General features: G+C 39.4%; 1 protein-coding gene across 1 annotated transcript; it reads right to left on the bottom strand. All coding sequences in view use genetic code 11, as the record gives it.

Moving 5' to 3' along the window:
• Window positions 1-27: 27 nt before the first annotated feature.
• On the bottom strand, window positions 28-9,156 carry EGR_00582 (Leucine-rich repeat-containing protein; the record flags this gene model as incomplete). The annotated part of the gene is made up of 9 exons (XM_024489831.1): window positions 28-204; window positions 370-545; window positions 2,271-2,682; window positions 4,959-5,444; window positions 7,375-7,500; window positions 7,620-7,720; window positions 7,979-8,030; window positions 8,710-8,810; window positions 9,003-9,156. 9 exons carry the CDS (start codon window positions 9,154-9,156, stop codon window positions 28-30), a joined length of 1,785 nt encoding a protein of 594 aa, XP_024355828.1.
• Between the last annotated feature and the right edge of the window lie 6,238 nt (window positions 9,157-15,394).

Here is a 15,394-nt window from a genome sequence, read left to right as displayed (position 1 = left end):
CCTTGATTTCCGCCTCCTCAGGGTTGTTCATATCCTCAAGGCACGCGTGTAGTAGGACACACGCTCAATGGCAGTTTGAACCTTTGGAGAGAAGGTTTCGCACTCTACTGAAAGCGTGACACTTGGCGGTGCGACTTGACTGTTGCGGTTCCTGCGAAGGTATTCATCTAGCTCTTGAAGAAGAATTTGCGCCATGTCGCAGTCCTACATACAGACAGATAGTAAAGAGCGCTGGTTGGTGACATCAAGAGTCAAACCAAGTTTTCAAACAATCTATGAGATTTGATTTACTCAAAACCCAAAATATTTTCAAGCAGCTGATACGTAATGGCACCCAAAACGGTTTTGGCCAATCTCATCAAAAGTTACCTCATTCAAGGGTGAGGTGTGACGACGGGCGTCCAGAAGGAGGGCAGTGAGGGAGCCGTTGATCTTGAGGGTCCGTGTCAGCGCCATCATTCCAGCTATGTCAACGGTGTTTTGCCGAATGTCCAGGTGAACAAGAGATTTTGTTTCGCCAATGTATCCAGAAAGAGCGAATACGCCTGACGATTAAAACACGGGGATAGTTCGAGGCACTATAAACATTCTCACAAAAGTGGTTTGATAATCTACGTAAAATAGAGAGCTGCCTATAGTACGAGGCATTAGTTAAACAGATTACCACTGAAGTATCTCCCAATTATTATTCTTCATGAGTTATATCCATAAGCAAAATGGACTCAGTACTATAGCCATCCCACAAATAAAACTGAATTGATACACCTTTAATTCGGAATTCTCTTAAATATCATGCTAGATGGTCAAATGTGAAAATAAAGCCGAAAACTGAACATCAATCAGTCTTTAACCTGGTTATGTTCCAAAAGGTGATTACTTCCAGCATGAGCAAGCAGAGAAAGCTCGAAGAAAATACAACTGAAAACTATCATTCTCCAGCTTTTGTCAAAACCAAAATAAATAATCAGAAAACAACTGATATTGTTATAAGTATAAACTCGTGTTTTCATACTTATTTCCTAAGTTACGCATCCACAGCCTCAATAAAATGTAACTGAGTTAAATAGTTGGAAAAAATCGACCAACCCTAAGCAAAATGAAGGGCCCTATCAAAAAGCGATTGCATAACATCATAGATAAGCAAAACTGCCGAAATCATTTAAGTAGAAATGACCTGACTACGGAGTAACCCTATACACTTTATTACGCACTTCTTTGATTCCGCAAAACATTACATGAGGGAATGATATGATTATAAATTGAGTCGGTTGCGAGCAAAAAATAACTCGAAATGTGGCATTGGATATTTATGTGCATCAAAACTGAAATAAATTAGTTTCTATTAGAATAGGAGTATAATCAAGAGAAAAAGTGATGATAATCCTAGGGAGAGGTGGTCGTGGGTAATAAGAAGCAGAAATTGCTCGATGTGCAAAAACTCGTGCACTCTTCTGCTAAGATGAAATTGACGGCAGGTTACAACGTAAAACGCGTGGTAAGTATAACAACACCCCAGTAAACAAATGGACGAGAGCTGAGATTGATTCAGGTCACAGATAAGCTAGCAATTCAATTCGGTCACAAGAATGGGAATGAAAATGACCGCAATTCGGTATGTGGCTGGTCACTATCCACACCGAACAGCAAGTTAAAAGACGTAACAAAAATAGTAACATGGGAAATAACTAGTCTACTTCTAAGGTGATGGACCAGCTAATGACCCATTACGATTGATTTCCGCTTTTCGAGAAAAAAAATATAGACTAATTTATACAGTTTATCAACAATATAGGTTTTTCAGTAAACTATGCACTGACGTGTTATAAACGTCCGTTTTTAAAGAACTAAGTGAATTTTGTGGTACCTCATTTTAAATTGTGTATAAAAGAGCACACTTAACTCGCTTACTACTAAGAGAAGGTTTCAATATCCTCCCCACAAAGTAGACAATATTAGCTCAACAAATTCGTGGTCAAATTCGCATACAAAAAGTTTCCAGACGAAGAGAGCTGAGGGAATCAGGCCAACATTAAACATAGCTTTAAATTTAGCAACTTGCCTTCCTAGACTATCCAATTTAGGCCTAGAAAAAAAGACGTAACATTGATCCCCCCCACTGATCATCCAATTGACACAATACAAAGCGAGGCATTCAAAGTGTTTTAAGATGGAAACGGCGACAACTGCCACTAGGTGTATTTTCCAATCTATCCATCTGCTCGCCTAGGCAATTTAGTTCGGACCAAGAGGTGCGTATGAAAGTAACCCACCATCAAATTCGATGCGCACATTGCGCAGATACAGTTCACGAAGAGTGAAGTTGCGAACGAGTCCGTCGCAGAGATCGATCATACCGACGTTCCCAAAGCTCGGGTTGTCGCTGAGATCAAGATAGGTAAGTCCGCCGAGGAGGGGTGCAAGACGCTCGGTAGAGCAACTCAATACTGCTGCCAAGTGGCGCCCTGCTCTTCCACCACCAAGCCCGTTGTCCGCCAAGTTGAGGCGCTGCAGTCCACGTGCCTGTGGCAGTGCATACTTAGGCGGTAGCATGGCAGGAGTGGTGAGAGAGGCACCAGAGGTGGAGGTGGCTTGGGCGATTGCTGCTAGGGCGACATCCAAACGACGACGTTGCAGTTCGTAGGCTTGAAGTAGACCAGAGCACAATACCTGCACGCCCTCGTCCTACAAGGCGCAGATGTTTTTTGTTTTCAAATAAATAGTTTCTTGTTCGTCCAATCAATAAAAATCATTTTGAAAGTGGTACCAGAGAAATAGGAAGCGATGATCTCTGAGATAGTGATTAAGTTGCGATATATCTTGAAATATAAACACGATGAAGTGCGATAAACTCTTGTTAGAATTGATTTTGATAGATTTTTATTTTGTAAATCTACCAAAGTAAATGCCAATATGCACCAATAAATAGCTGTCTCTAATGAATAAAACTAGTTACTCAGAGAATCGAACTTTATTTGGAGTTCAAATTGTTTTGGAGCTATTATGAAAAAGGCCATTCCAAATTATCCGCTCACCTTCCCGCGCCCCTCAAAGAGATAATAAGTCGATTTTGAAATAGACAGTGCAAGCTGTCTTGGCCAACAATTTACTTAATATTGACGACTTGATCGAAATTCATAAAACAGTGAAATGCAAATATTGAAGGTTACCAACAAGAATGGGATCGCGTCACATTGGCATACTATCCAGTCTCGACATACGTTTACTTTAACCAAGAAACTATCGTTGCGGATTACAATTATGTCACTCACTCCCCTAACATCTTTGGCCTGCAATAAATTTAAATCGGATGGGCTCAGCAGCCAAAAAGTTTAAATGGCAACCATTGACTTTGTGAAAACGCAATGGTAATGAATTGACTTAACCTATTATTTGAAAACATTGGATACTGGCGAAGATGTACTTCGTAGCTAATAAGGTGAAACTCCTGTGATTAACTATGGGGAAATTTTTTTCGCATCACTAAAAGGTTGCCTTGCCCAGCTGATGAAGACGCTCTAAAATCTATGAGAAAAAAACGACACAGGCTTATCACAAAAGCAATAATCTAAACGGACCCAAAATTCCATTCAAATCAGGAATTATTTAGCACTATTTTTACCAGTTCACCAGATCTTTTGGTCCATTATTTGGAGTTGCGACATGTGAATATGCATTGAGCGGTTTAACGATCTTTATCACAAGCTGTATCTACAATTTCACGAACAGTAAGCGTTGCATGGCTGAATTCGACATCAGAAGGGTGACACCGCCTTTGCGAGGGATTGGGTGAATCAAAACCGAGACAACAAAAACCCCGCAAAATTAGCAATTCTTAGCCACCCTAAATGTTTCTATTTCTTAAAGAATGAATAAGAACGCTCCGCATCTTGACTGAATTTTCATGAGCTTAAATCCATTTGTTTTGCTATTTGTGAAAACCTTATTCACAATTGAGAACGTAAAGTGAAGCCCTTTTTTAATAGCGTGTAGTCTAAGAGGATTGCAATAGCTAATGTTTATTGGCACTAATAAATGCAATGACAGAGGTACATTTGGAATGATTGTCAGGTAAGTTCACACGCTTTGACGATGCAATAAAAAGCGTATCTGCAGCCCAATATTACTTCATACCTTCTCCTAAGCTCGGAGTTGTCAAGCTTCAAAAAGAAATAATTCTTCAAATGGATCATTGAAAATTACTAAAGGGAACACTTGACGCCTCGGAGGAAACGTTTAAATTTGTCAAGACATGAAAGATTGAAGAAGTCGTTGCGCAAATGAAAGAGGTTAACGATTCCACCTGATAAGAAAGGGAAAAGTCATTAGCAAAGCAGTAAAAGCTGTAGCTCTTCTATTGAAAGGGTTATTTCCATATTTAACTCAGCTATAGAGACGTTAGCTTATCCAAAGGCAACATAAATTGGAGAAATGTACAATCGGAAGACGTGGGATATAATGAAGGGTCAGATAGAACAAGTTCATCATCGGATAAATCCTCAAAACGCCGATTCCCATGAAAATTACGAAAGTTATTTAGCCTGTATTAATTCAAACTGTAACTGCTTAGGTGCAAGTGTGCTTCTACTCAAGCAAAAAACTAACTAATAGGGCTCAGTTTCCAATTACTAGCTTTTTAACTATCCTTAATCCAACCTATGAGAGAGTCGCCTAAGGACTGATTCAATAAAAGGCCAATAAAGATGCTTTCGTAAGCTGTCCTTAAAAACATGGGGAATTCATGCTGAATATAACGCAATTTTAATTATTTAGATCGTTGCACGACTCCTGTCAATATATAACAGCAACTCAGGTCAGTTTTGGCAAAAATTAGACCAATTATATCCAAATCATGCAACTTACCAGCTAAAACCATCGTATACTTTTACAAACTAATTCTAAACTTATATCTCCCATGATTTCATCAAGATTAACTTTGATACTACACAATCGACACTCACTCTGAGGGAGTTATGGGACAAATCGAGCTCCTCTAGGTAACCTGAGCCGCCAGTGGGTCTATTGATACATGCAGAGGCGGTGGTCGAGTCAACGGAAGTAGGTGGGGTAGGCGGACCCGGAAGAAGAACAAGTTGGTGGCGGACAAGAAGCAGGAGACTCTCTGCATCGATCCCGTGGATCCGATTCTCGGGCAGATGCAGGCTCAGACCCCACGGCATCGGGGCCATGGGTCCGCGGTAGGAAGGCCGCGGGTAGCGACTTCCATTGGCGCCAGCGGAGGCTTTAGACGGACCACTGTCACTGCTACTGCCGGTGTAGGTCATGAGGTATCGCAGCAGACGGAGGAGACAGTGCAGCGGGGGACCAGTAAGAGCACAGTCACGGAAGGTGAGGCTCTTTAGTGAAAGACCTGAGAGCGAGAGTCCACTGAAAAGGTTTGTTGCAAGTGGTGTGTGCGATAATTTGAAGCCCTGCAGGGCGGCGGACTAAAAATAGTTGAGAGGTGGATGAGAATACGGTCGGTGTTGTAAAAGTAAAACAAATAATGGGTTGATAAACGATGCTACCTGTTTTCGCTCTTTGATAAGTTCGCTACCAGATGAAAAGATTTCCTTAAGCTCGTGCCTCACAAATGACTAATAAAATAAAAACTATTGATGCCATATTAGAAAAAAAGGCATTGGAGTTACGACGATCAAATCTTCACCGAAACCCTAGTAATTAACGTGTTAAATTTCACCTGGGAAATATTGCTAATCGTTGTGTTGGAAAATTATAATCACCTAAACCAAAGAAGAGGCATTCCTCCAGTTTGATACGATAAAAAATACATCTTCAGTGAAGTTTCCCGTCATTGTTCTATAATCTGCATAAGCGTTTTTAAAACTATAGAATATTTCAGAAGTATTAAATTATAGATTAAATGCTTATCAGGAAATCGCGATCAATGGGAGAAAGAGGAATTAGTTTTGCTTAAAAAAAGCTTAAAAGATGTATGAAATAGTCCCTTCGAGGCGAAATTCTTATGCAATTGGAATCTTGTGACGAAAAAAAAACCACAAAACTATTTAAATAACCAACAACATTTATTGAGTCCATCTAAAACCCGCCATGCTGTCTGCAGAATGACTTGATTGGGTGTAAACGCCTCCAACTTCTCCTGCATATGAATAGCATAATTATAACAAAATGAAATGAACAATATAGAACCATTTGGGCCAAATTTATGAACAGCAAGATTTTGAGGTTAAATCAGGATTTGTCAATTAGATGGTTAAATACGGTCGTTGTACAATCTAGCAGGATCTGATTTCCTCACAAATGACAAAACAAATGATAGTGGCCGGTGTCGTTATAGCAAGTGCGAAATCTACCACCAAACTTGCAATAGGAAGCACAGAAGGTTTTAAAACTTTAATTTTCTAGTCCACATTATTTTAAAAGATGGTCAAACTTGCTTAGAATCGCAAATGCGCAAACAATCGAGCACATACGGCCACATTAACGCTAACGTGAGACTGCAAAGGAATACATCACGCAAACCATGCAGAAGTCCGGCAATTTTTGTCGAAGCATTATAAAACAGCATTCACGCTAACACCTAACTGCAATATTTCATCGCATAGTATACGGTGTTAAACGCGTGATATATTTATGGAAAATGACTTTTGAAAGAAAAGGATCCTATGGAAACGGAAAGAAAACCTGGATTCACGCAAGTGGTACAAATACGCAAGGTTTTAGTTTGTGACAAAAAAGTTTATAATATAACAAACAATCCACTACTATCCAACTGGTTAACTTCTCCCTAAGCAATACAAACCACCAAAAATCTACTTCAGGCCCACCCAGAAAGTGTACCTCAAACTCGTTAACACTGTGGGATTTTGTTTGGAAGTGTTATATGATAGGTACGATTAGGATTAACTTCAACTAAAATACGATTTTGCCGCTATTTGAGCAAGTTCGTTAATCCATTCCACTACTACGGCAATTGAGGCTGTCAGAATTTTTGGTACAAATAAGTTCGGCTGTCATTTCGGGAGAAAGTAAGACAAATAATGCAGTCTAAGTGAACCCAATGCACAAGTCTGTCGTAGCCTAACCACAAGCTTCCCAACGACTGATGAGATGCATTGAAGCTGATTAACGAATGTTGGTTCGATGAAATAGTAAATTCAGCTATTGTGCAGTGTTTGAACGACAAAAAAACCGACTGCATGTGGCGGGGTATCGGGTCCCCTTTTCTGGTTTAAGGCTTCACATAACAAATCTTAACAAGCTAAAAGATTGAAAAATTCAACTGTGGTTCAGACAAAATTACCAAACCGTTGTACCGAATGGCAGAATTTGCGCAAAGTTCGGCCCATAAATAGATACCGGCCATGGTGGAATACGTGGTTTGAGAATAATTACCTTGCGGAGATACGTTATACACCGGGGCCAAGCGATGCTGGGACCAACTTTTTCCAGGTTTAAAGAAATGGACAGATCCACGCAAGTCTCGTAGTGCAGCATCATATCAAACAATGCTGTAGCCGACTAAAATGGCGAAAGAAGAAAAGCAAGCTTGGAATTTACCAGACCGGTTAAAGTAGAATAATTCCGATAAATAATATAGACTAAAAAAAGAAATACATGGGTGAGCGAAAGGAACTTACGGCTTCGTCGAGAAAAGTGTCCTCCAGATCAACCTCCTGAAAGTGGACCCTTCGAAACACCTCCTCAAGGGTCTCAATTTGAAAGCGAGTGAGTTTTATACCTGAAACAAATCAAAAAAACAACAGCGTTGGAGATATTTACATAAATAAAATCAGTTGGGTCCATTCGAAACTTGTTTTCGACTCAGAATATGAAGCTAAACTAGTCATTAAAATACATGAACTTGGAGCTAAGTCTTACGATACTGATGTTTAAAGCATTCACAGATAGTAAAAATGGAGGTGGAACGTAACACGGAAACAAAGGTACTAATGATAAAGAGTTGAGGGACCAGTAGTGGTCATACGCATCCACACACCCCGTAGGTAGAGTCGACTATAGCGCTCATTGCAAATGGAAAGATCGATTCCCTACAAAAAAAAAACAGCAAAGCGTTCTAAAGCAAATACCCTGGAACAATCCATGTAAATGGCAGACGTTAACCCTCCAAAGCGGCTTTTATTAAGAGAATAACGTACTTTAAGAAGACAAATTGTGCAAGCACTAAAAAGGGGTCGGAAATTTCAAAAGTGCTTCCAAACAAGACTTAAAAGAAAATGAATTGAAGAATGGAAGCATAGGTAGAGGTCAAATAAAACTTAAAACAACATCAGGAGGAAAAGGAGCCTCAACCATGATCAAAAGCACAAGCGCCCACCACTGTCACTGCAAAAAAGCCATTTTTTGTGAATTGCTGGAGAAAAGAACACAACATTCAGTCTCGCTGCACTTGGCAGCGTCGCACCTTAGATAACTGGAGGAGCGGAACAGCATGCAGGCAAATGCATGGGTATGTAGGGAAGCTGTAAGTACATGCTCAAAAGATGCACTCTAAATGGATAGGAAATCTCTAATTCTTTAAAAAATCAGAGACAATTTACATGGCAATAAGGCAATTGAATTAGCACCAATTTTATCGAAATGAACATGCAGTGTGATGAGTTTGAGTGAAATAAAAGCTTTTTGAGAAAGCACAGACATCTACCTCACACTGGGAACCCAAGCCAAGAAAATTCAAAGCATACGTATTTTTTGCCCAAAATAACTCACCCTCAGTTGTTCCAGCAGAAAATCCACAGTAGGCGTCTTGTAGAGTTTACATGAAGCGATGTAGGCAGCAATTAGTTCATCACTTGTGCAATTGTCGGGAGCTTAATAAAGGGAAAAAAAGCCAATTAGTGCTGCACTATGAGCGCACAAAGAAACAAAATGTTTTAACAGGTAGTTACCTCAAAATTGTAAATCCCACCATGTTAGGATCTGACAAGTACTAAGCTTTTCGATGTAAGTGAGTTCGAAACAGGTCGATTTACTCACGGAATAAAAACAAACTGATGACTTACTTGGATGAAAGGGCTCCAGACAGCCGAGGATAATTGAATCGTCCTCAGGGAAACGCACATGTCGGTTGTTTGACGGGGCCCTATGTTGGGGGGTCGCAACAGCAACACCGTCTTGGCCGTTTTCGTTATGTATTTTGGCTTGGTCTGACTCCATGAGTGGGACAGACGCTCACCACAGAAGGTCCGCAACTCTAGTGCGATCCGGATTCAAAGGCACTTGAAGTTAGAGCGATGTCATCGTCGACGAATGAGTAATGCAGGCAAGTGACACACGTGTGTACGATGGACACAAATGATAAAGAATATATCAGAAGTTAGGTAATTGAATTATCAAATTCAGTGAATAGGTAATTAAGCTAATTATCCTGGGTTTAATCATTTAATAGGAGTAACACATCATTTTAAGTTTATACGGATGCATCAAGGATTCTGAATACGTCCACAGGAAACAAAAGGTGCCGTGAAACCCAACATCTGGCAACAATAAGTGTCACTGTGAAGATCAGAATGCATATCAGAGTAATACAACAGTTACGAAAACAAAAGAAGGACAAGAAATAATTGGGACCACAACACACTTCATTGTAAGCCGTGAAACGAGCGTAAATTTCGCGAGAGGACACATTTACAATAGATCATGATAGGTAGTCGAGAGAACACGATTGCAAACATAGCTCCCACAATTCAACCAGAATTAACCAAATAAAGTTATTCGTATTCTAAAATGGATGGAAACGAACTGAAAGAACCGACACCTGCAAACTTTATTATCGACGAACAAAAATCGAAAACAGGAAAGCGAAGACAAGCAAAAAAATAGAAATTACCAGGAAAATGAAAGCAACCCAATTGATGCAGAAGGGCAATTGCACCCAGTCTTGAAACCACCGCGTCAATAAATAAAGAAATGATATACGATGGCCTGATGACCGAAAGATTTCATTAATTAGACACATGCAAAGTTATTTTTAAGACATTGAAAGTTAAGCTATCAACAAGCACCGTAATGCCTTTTTATGCGAAGAGTAACAATAAAGAGAATTGGTATTTTGTTCGCAGCATTCATAAGTTAAAAAAACGCTCAAATAAATTGTCAAAGCCTTAAAAATATTTTAGTTTAGGCTACGATCATTTGGTTACAATTGCTTTGTCGTGCTGGAGTTGTAAAGCCACCGTCTTTAAACCCCCTAAACCATTCGCATTTCACATAGGCACGTGAATCAGAAGTATCATCACACCCAACAATAAGTGATTTTATAATTATCCATTAAAGAAATTTCCCAGCATATGGGTGGGTACTGATAATCACATCCTAACTGTAATACGATGGTGGTTTATCCCTCGGCATTGGTAAAGCACCACTTTTGTACTCTGAGTTACCCCCCTTGTACCTCACTGGGTGGGGTGGCCTTTTGGGCCATGCCAATAGCCCAGACACCTTCTCTGAGCTGAACATATGTATTCCGCCCAAGTATTGTGGCTTATTTCGTCCTCAGGGAGTCCCGAGACGCTACATAGCTGACTCACAAGGACGATCCAATTAATTACTCTTTACACTGTAGTGCTTTGATATTCCTGAAATATGTTTAGTTGCGTGGGACCAGTCACCCGCGATCTGTACTCCTATTTTAATGACCTAACCTACCATCTCTTCAAGACGCTGCTGAAATTATAGATTGTCACCGATTTGAGAAGGCGTAATACACTAGATTGGACTATTTTAAATGCCTTTCATAATTTCCCCGGTTAAGTAAGGAACCTGAATAATGCAGAAATAACTCGGCTACCCTAAGTTTTCGGATCCACGGCGAATCACACGATAATGGCCAAAATTGTGCCACTTTGACAATTGCTCTTTAAGAACTGCCTAAGCAATGTTTGCTTGACCAGTGGTAATCTAAACTTAGAGAATATTTAAGAATGAGGTCTATTTTGTTTACCAACTCTAGATTTGCCTGGAGTGTAAATTGTTGTATTTGCACGTGAGTTCATGGGGACCTTTTGATTTTGCTCAATTTTCAATTGGGAAAACTTCTCATCCTACGCAACTCCGCAAAAGTAGTTTCCTCACAATAGCATTTGCATGGAATTTTATAGAGATTAAGTAACTACAACATTTTTGCTCTCTGTGACCTTTAACCGCTAAGCCCTCCTCAATGTTAAGGTGTTTCCGCGCTAGGAGAGCATTGCATTTACTAACGTTATTTTTTGCTTCTTTTGCCTACGATTTAAATTCTACATGTAAGTGCTTTACATAAACTTACGTCAGATGTGATTGAGAACCTTCGATACTTCGAAATTTTGAGCTCTCAGAACTTTTCATTGCACTATAACTTAAAAGGTGTAAGCATTACCTTTTATGCTTTTCATAGGTAACTATTTCGTCACTTTTATAAAAGCTAGACAATTCAGTGTTGAACTGCTCCATAGTGGCTTTCCGTCCACCAAGTCCTTTGATGTCTTTGCTTCCGGTTCAAGTTTACTGAGACATAATGCCATTCATCTGCCGCAAACTTTCTCGGGAAGTTTAAAAAATGATAAGTCTTCCGAAGTAATTTGCCAAATCTCCTCTCAGAACTGCTTGTCAATGAGAATATTCACACCAAATCAGATTTACGCTCTAGAGGTTTGCCTGAATCTTATATAAATGAAAACAAGCCCTTTAAATATTATAACAGTAGCGCTTTTAAGGACGACTACATTATTTACCAATGGAGTGACATTGTAAAGGATAACTAGTAAGTTTCTTACTCTAACGGAATATTTTAGTCCTTTAATCATCCCCAATGTGACATCTTCATTGGAACATCTTAGATCACACCTTATTGGTATTCCAACTACCTATTTTCGTGCTTGTCTTGGGTTCATTTTAGTCTAAAATGAGCAAATCGGTTATGTATGCCGCATAAATATCTTTGATCATACCATGCACTTTTGTCTCTATATTATGTCAAATATGTGATAAAAATTATTTCATCTTACTAACGGCGCATTTTGAATTTTTCCTCAGAATATTCTGACTTGGGCTTTCCTTCGTGTTTGCCAAAATTAAACACGGATTTCTACCACTATTGTTCTTTGACATCCATTTCGTCCAGGCTTTATTTAAAGTTACATAATTATGCGTTTGAAACAAGGTACAGTTAAAGACCACACATAATCACTGAAGTTTTACTCTTTATGGTTTCTCAATTTTTTAGATATTCTTAGCGAAATCGTGTTTTTTGTAGAAAATGGTCGATATGGTTTAAGGAGAACAAGGCGAAGTCTTGGCAACAAAAGAATCTGCGGTCTGCACATCATAATTGGCTACGATTTTCTTTCACATTATGCGATGTTTGATCCAACTAGAGCGCTTGATCATGCGGTGAGAGAGAGTGCTACGCATCTAATTCTTCCTCTCCCTTTAGATAAGCGCTCTAAGGTTGGCGGATCGAATCCTTCGAAGCACTGTATTCACAGATTTCAGAAACAGAAAACAAACGGGTTTTGGACTCCGTCTCGAAAGAGTATTCAACAGTCGTTCTACTATATTATTTTATTTTAATAGTGGGGTGATTTTACTTCTATTTTTTTGCAACTACTGCGTTGAACCAATGATAAAAGCAGATTTAAGCTAAGCTTACCACAAGTCAGGAATCGGTCGGTGCGATAGCACCCAAGTGTAGAATGTGAAACAGCTGAGTTCGCGCTGTTTTTATGCTAAAAATAAGCCGACTAGAAATCTACTTTTTAGGTGTTGCAACAATCACCATTATGTTTCGGTCGAAAGATAAAAAAGGAGTCTTAGCAGCTACCAGCTGGACCGGGCTGTTATAATGGGATACGTTGGCACTAGCGAGGCGAGAATGTGTGGAGCCAATAGTTTGAGTCGACGAATTGGGCTACAATGTAGTGTGGATTGGTCAAGGAGTGTAACCACCCGATTGCTGAGGCCATCGCGTGGCATGGGCTCCCATAATCGACTAGAATTAATACAAGTTTTTTTAAACAAGGCAAAAGATTGCGAATTCTGGAAAATGAGTTTTCTTTGCATATTTTTGAGTTGCGCCAAGTGGTTTTGAACATCATTATCAGAAATCGTCCTCTTTTATTTATGTATCATCACAGCTACTCATCATCGTACTCACCCTCCTAGAGCCACTTGTTGATGGTAAGGTCCACTACCTCACACCGCATCTTCTTCCAATCTCCTATAACAAATTTGACAACAAATTAGCTTTTGCTACTTTCGGGCCGAGTTAAACTCATTTTGTAAAGCCGGAAATTCCTAGTTACATTCACTGCGTTAAATCTACATTGCGTAATATGAGGATTTGGAATAAGAGGAATGTGGAAAATAATCCGAGAAATAATACTCATCATATGTATGCATTACAATGCGTGCAAATGTTCAATGGTGTAGCGTCCTGAGACTTCTTTGAATGCAAAGGAAGACAAAACTGGGGCAAAGTATATATCGTCGACACGCAGAAGTTATTTAGGCTTACGAGTTGGAGCGGGGTGGTGATTATGGCGCGCTACAACAAAAATAACGCGACTCTTCCTTACCTGATCTTTTTTAAGTTCCATGATAGAAACAGCTTCCGCTATTTCAATTAAGGTCACAATCGACAGCGACCCCTCGAAATCAATTGCTTTTGGTTCAAAGGATGAGATGCTTACTCCTCAGGCTTACCTTCAGGTACATTAATGTTGGAATCCTAGACTTCATCTGCGGCCTGCGTGTTCTGATAAAAATTTCCTCTTTAAAATGTATTAGGAAGGAGATTAATAATGCTTTTATCATAGTATTGAATCAGATTCACTTATTATAACATGATCGGCCATTTTATAATTTCGCCTACTTCCTACATCTAAAACATAAAATTATAAAACCATAAACACGTGCTTTCAATATGGTAGCCTATTAGTAACTGTCCAAGTGTACCTCCAAAAAATGATAAGAACTCTTGTTCTGATTGTATTAACAGTGTCAGAATTTGATGGTAAGTTAGATGATGAAGGCCAAATAATTGTGGAAATGTGCCTTACTGGCCGAAAATTAGGAAATATTCCAAAGAAGCCCTTGTCCTAATTGCCAACCAATTCGCTCACGGGATTATCCTTTGTGCTGCTCCAATCATTCCCGTACCTTATTGCTAATGTTACGCATTTCTAACCATTGTATTTTAGTCGATAATTTGACTTGCAAACACACTTATGACATCCAATTATTTTGTCTTCAGTAAAGATTAAGACTTTTAGCTGAAAAAGGACAATAATTTGCAGGATAATGATTCTTTTGTATTCTGGGCAGGAGCTGGCACGGCGCCCCGACCATGGTCCGCACTGCCTGTCGCATAAGCTCTGTTGGTTTTCGTCTCGAGACGGCATTCTGGCTCTTACTTACGTCTGTTCGGCCCACGGAGGAAGGCAATTGGGTGGCATATGTGCAAAGCGCTGTAAGTTAGTCTGAACCTATTGTATGCCTTTCCTTGCCTTTCTTGCACTGAGAAATTAAAATGAAAAATTGCTACTGTGGTTGCTGATTAGTTGAAGTAAATTGCACCACAATAATGAGTTACTTTTTTATACGTCATCGCCCTTTCCTATTAAATGCTATGATCTAAAACGCGTGGTTTTACTATGACTGTTTGTTATATTATTGCAGCATTGCAATAACAGCTTTCAAGTGAATTTGTTTAAATGCAATTTTACAACTTTTTCATTCACTGCCTGATGGCTCCGATATTTCATTAAATAAAACTCCCTAAAGCCTTCTTACTGCTTCATTTTTAAGTAGAACAACGGTACTTGTTTGGGAATGGGATTCGATTAGGGGAGACTACCATGATCATTGAGGTGCACACTGAATAGAGGGATACAAATCACTCGTGTCATTGATAGTTTGCACCCAAATTTATAACCAGTGCTAGCGTCTCAACGGTATTCTTTAACACTACAGACTGTTCAAACTAACAGGGACAGATCGGCGCTTAGTAAAAGTCAGGGGTAAGAAATAGCGCTAGCATACTTCATGAATTGTAATGATATACAGTGAATTGTCTTGTTGCATCCCATACAAGTAAAATACATGATTAGTGCGTCTTATCGTAGCTGCCACATTTTCATATGAGTATCGGAGTACGCTTGAACTTAAGAGAAATGTTGAGTGTAAAGTGATTTTTGCAGCTTGTCTGTCCGGTGCTTAACAGCCATCGTAGGTTGGTATGAACAGGACAGAGTAAAACAGCTCTACCAAACCGCTAACACACCGCTTGCGTCAGTAAAATAGGTAGTTTCTTTTAGGTTTCGAAATTCACGCTCTTCAACCGCTTTATAATGAACATCTTGTTGTTGTTGTTGTTGTTGTTGTTGTTGTTGTTGTTGTTGTTGTTGTTGTTGTTGTT

This window comes from Echinococcus granulosus, assembly GCF_000524195.1.
Source record: "Echinococcus granulosus chromosome Unknown EG_S00002, whole genome shotgun sequence".
Taxonomy (NCBI): Eukaryota; Metazoa; Platyhelminthes; class Cestoda; order Cyclophyllidea; family Taeniidae; genus Echinococcus; species Echinococcus granulosus.
The sequence above is the reverse complement of the archived record's forward strand: the minus strand, read 5'-3'. Positions and strand labels throughout refer to the sequence as shown.